The sequence below is a fragment of the Barbus barbus genome, assembly GCF_936440315.1.
Source record: "Barbus barbus genome assembly, chromosome: 12".
Classification (NCBI taxonomy): Eukaryota; Metazoa; Chordata; class Actinopteri; order Cypriniformes; family Cyprinidae; genus Barbus; species Barbus barbus.
Genome location: NC_136740.1, coordinates 20510663 through 20514373, shown reverse-complemented (window position 1 = coordinate 20514373; position 3711 = coordinate 20510663). Strand labels below are relative to the sequence as shown.

Genomic DNA, 3711 nt, shown 5'->3' with positions numbered 1-3711 from the left:
AGAGGACACTGAGTGTCTACCAACCGCAATCTACCTGCAGATCTCATCTAGACTGAACTTACAGAACCAGACTTACTACTGACTCCCTTCCCGTTCATCTTTCAGTCTCTCTCTCAGTTACTCTTGCAGACCTTTTACAGTCTGTCTGAATTCATTTAAGCCCTCAAACTCAAGATTTTTCAATATATACATATGCATATACATAATTTGGTTTAAACAATGTTTTGAAATTTTAATTGGCATAAATAAATAACGATAATAGTTGTGTTGCAGAATAACAACTCCTTGACAATAATGTTTGATCGTGCTGTAGGAATGTGTTCTGATAGGAAAAAAAGCCTATGTTTTGACATTTGTAAATAAAGTTCAGTGTAGTGCCTACAAAATATATGCATCATAGACAAACCCAAAAGAACACAAACATGCTCTTTGCTGGTTAGCAAGCAAGTCCCTTTTTTCTTTCACTGTTTTTAAATTACAAATAATCCTCTTCATCCCTATCACTTTTGTATAAAAAGTGTTGCATTCAATTAAACAGCTTATTTACAGCAAATTTACACTAAATGTTCGGTACGCTCTGGCGCGCTCCTTCAGGCAGATGTGATGGAAATGCTCTTTTACTCTCTCTTCTCCTCATCATTAACTTCTTAATGTAGTTTTTCTTTCTCTGTCTTTGTTCTGAAAGAAAAGAAAACAAAGTGATCAGAGAATGAGTAGCTTGTAGGTCAAAGGGTCTTTATACATCTTGTACATCCATTCATTTTACAGACACATAAAAACAATTATCTCATTAGATTTTTAAACACATTAGGACACTGATGAGCAGTTGAACTCTGACCATCATTACCGACAGGTCAGATTCATTCAGACGTCTGAAGTTCTGAACCGTAATCAGGACCATCTCAAAGATAGATCTCATTTAGGGAATCTGATCTTTGGTCACACATCCACCTGGTACATATTAATCAATAGGCCCTTCTGGGTGTGTGTTTTGCCATTACTTTGGCATGTTTTTGTAATGCGTATTCCCTTTTTCTATATGAATAAGTAGCAAAAATCAGTTTCTGCATAGAAATGATAACTTTTAGGTATTATATAGCTCTCTGTCAGTAAAAATTTATATGTAAATTTAAAATGTATATTTAAATTTAATTAAAGTTACCTATTAAAATACTTAAATCATGCATTTAAAAATAATTGGAGCCGTCAGATTCAATTAAATAAAATCCATCACATGATTTTTTTGGGTAATTAATTTTACATTATAATAAAATAATATATTTTAATGCATTTATTTTAATAATGCTGATGCTAATTTGATAGATATTAGATGTAGTTCTTGATTTTTGTTTTAAACAAATGATACCTAGTAAGTTATTTTTCTGGGTTGGCATTTATGAAGGGGTACTTGAGCTTTATACCTGTGGGACTTTAGGTGTACATATTTTAAGAAAGACTGATCTATAACAATGGACTAATAGAGAGAAATTAATCTTAAATTTAACTCATAACAGAAAAAACAAGTGCCTTCAGCTGATTAAACAAAGTCATCAGCTCTCATTAATTGGTCGCAGCCGATGAAATTTTGATTAATAAATAAATAATCCTCTGTGGCCCATCAAATACGGCCATATTATTTCAGTAATGGCATATGAAATGCTAGATGAAAGGATGAATCTGGAGTGTTTTCATTAAACTGTGGTGTTTAAAGGGTCTGTTCAGGATTAGCCGTCGTAATGATGATGAGGGTGTTGAAGGCTTTGGTGGAACTCAGGACATTCGTGAACTGCGCAGGAAGACATTCAGGTTGTCAGGGGAATAGACCAGATGTTTCTAGTGCGCTGCACAAACACAGCAGACGTGTTGCAGCCTGTGCAGAGAGTGTTCATGTCATTTTGTGTACCTCTCTATGAAAGTTTTGTCTATAGCCAAATTAATTGCTTGTTTTCATCACAGAGGCTCATGTAAACACTTTCGTTTAGAATGCGGTAGATGTTAATTAATGTGGTTGAAGTCAGACCAAGCATATTAAGGGTTTTGCCAAGTTTCAGGGCCAAAGTGATCTGTATTTATTATCTGATGAAATCAAGAAATTATGCTAATGTAAGCTCAAACAGCTATGCATAAATATCTGCTTATCTGTCAATTGCACACTCAGAACGCTTCATTGTATCAGTCACTAGAATATTATGAGAAATGGCATTTAAAAAGATAGTTCACCCAACAATGAGCATTCTGATCATTTTGTCACCCTCGTGTCGTTCCAAACCTGTATGGCTTTCTTTTCTTTTGTAAAACACAAAAGATGATATTTTGAAAAAACTATTTTGTACATACAAAAAAAGTCCCCACTGATTTTTATCGTTTGGACAAAAATATATGAAATATTCTGTTTCAGAGAAGAAAGAATGTCATATAGATTTAGAATGACATGATGGAGAGTAAATGAAAGAGTGTTTGCTTTTTGGGTGAACCACCGCATTGAATCTCAGATAAAGTTCATGAATCAGTAACAATGCACTGACCTTTGACCTGTTACAAAATAACAACAACAACTTATTACTAAACACCTAATTTTCCAAGTTTTGACTGTTCTATAAATGTCAGTCAGATTTGATCTCTATCTAGCCTGTCATACATTTTGACAGCTTCATTTCATCAAACTACTCACCAGCCGTCTCTGGTTACTAAGGCAGAATGTGCAGATCTGTCTGGGCTGTGAGTTTTCTGAATCTGGGCTTGGTGTCGAGCTCTTTGGAAGGTTGTGGAGATGATGATTCAAGGCTCCCGAGTTCCTGAGACAAGGCTGGCCGTCTCCACACTCCTCTCCAATCTGCAGCACATTCCCCAGGTGTGAGATGTAGCTGGAGGCCAACCGCAGCGTCTCAATCTTAGACAGCTTCCTGTCAGCTGGTTCGGTAGGTATTAGCGTCCTCAGCGCGGTGAATGCCGTGTTCACACTGTTTGTGCGATCCCGCTCTCGGGCGTTTGCAGTGTTCCGCTGGCGTATCTCGACGATCTGAGAACGGAGCTCGATGGGAGCTGCTACCGGTCGGCAGCCAAACCTCTTTTTGCGAGTGCCCAACTTAAATGCGCTGTAGCCGTGGCCGGCCATTCGGAAGGACTTGTCGTCAGATCCAGAACCCTCACTGCCGTTGTCATCATCTTCGGAGTGCATGCTGATCTCAGAGCACAAGAAATGACCTGGGGTTGGTCGCACCATCGCAAAAGACATGCTCAGCACCTTAAGGGACCCCTGGACTTTGCTCTTTGTCCTTGCACGGAAATCTCTATTGAATCGTTCTACTTTGCACAAACACAGGAGTGAACTCAATCCCAATTTCTAATCGTACACCCCAGTCAACACTATGGTCTACATGCGAAGTGATTAGCTTCTGTAAACAGTCCTGCTTTAGGGATCCAACCAATCCAGCGATGCTCGACCGAGTCCGTTCTGACTCACTCATTCATAAGAAATACTATTTTCTCCACTGTCATCAGTTATTTGGGCTCACAGCATGCCAAGTCGCCTCCCAGACGTGTGTGTGTGAATGAGTTTGGGAGCTCCAGATCCTTCAGTTCCACGTGTGATTTCAGCTGAGCATTTCCTTATGCCTTGGATTTATAGTCAGGGGGTGTGGCTGGGGTCCGCTCTCCCTTTAACCACCGTAAATGTGAAATCCAGTGAGCAAATGGGAGGAATGAGAGAAT

At 38.7% G+C, this 3711-nt stretch overlaps 1 protein-coding gene across 1 annotated transcript; it reads right to left on the bottom strand.

The window, feature by feature from the left end:
* Positions 1-639: 639 nt before the first annotated feature.
* On the bottom strand, positions 640-3235 carry LOC306877964 (basic helix-loop-helix transcription factor scleraxis-like; the record flags this gene model as incomplete). The annotated part of the gene is made up of 2 exons (XM_079430030.1): positions 640-678; positions 2672-3235. 2 exons carry the CDS (start codon positions 3233-3235, stop codon positions 640-642), a joined length of 603 nt encoding a protein of 200 aa, XP_079286156.1.
* Between the last annotated feature and the right edge of the window lie 476 nt (positions 3236-3711).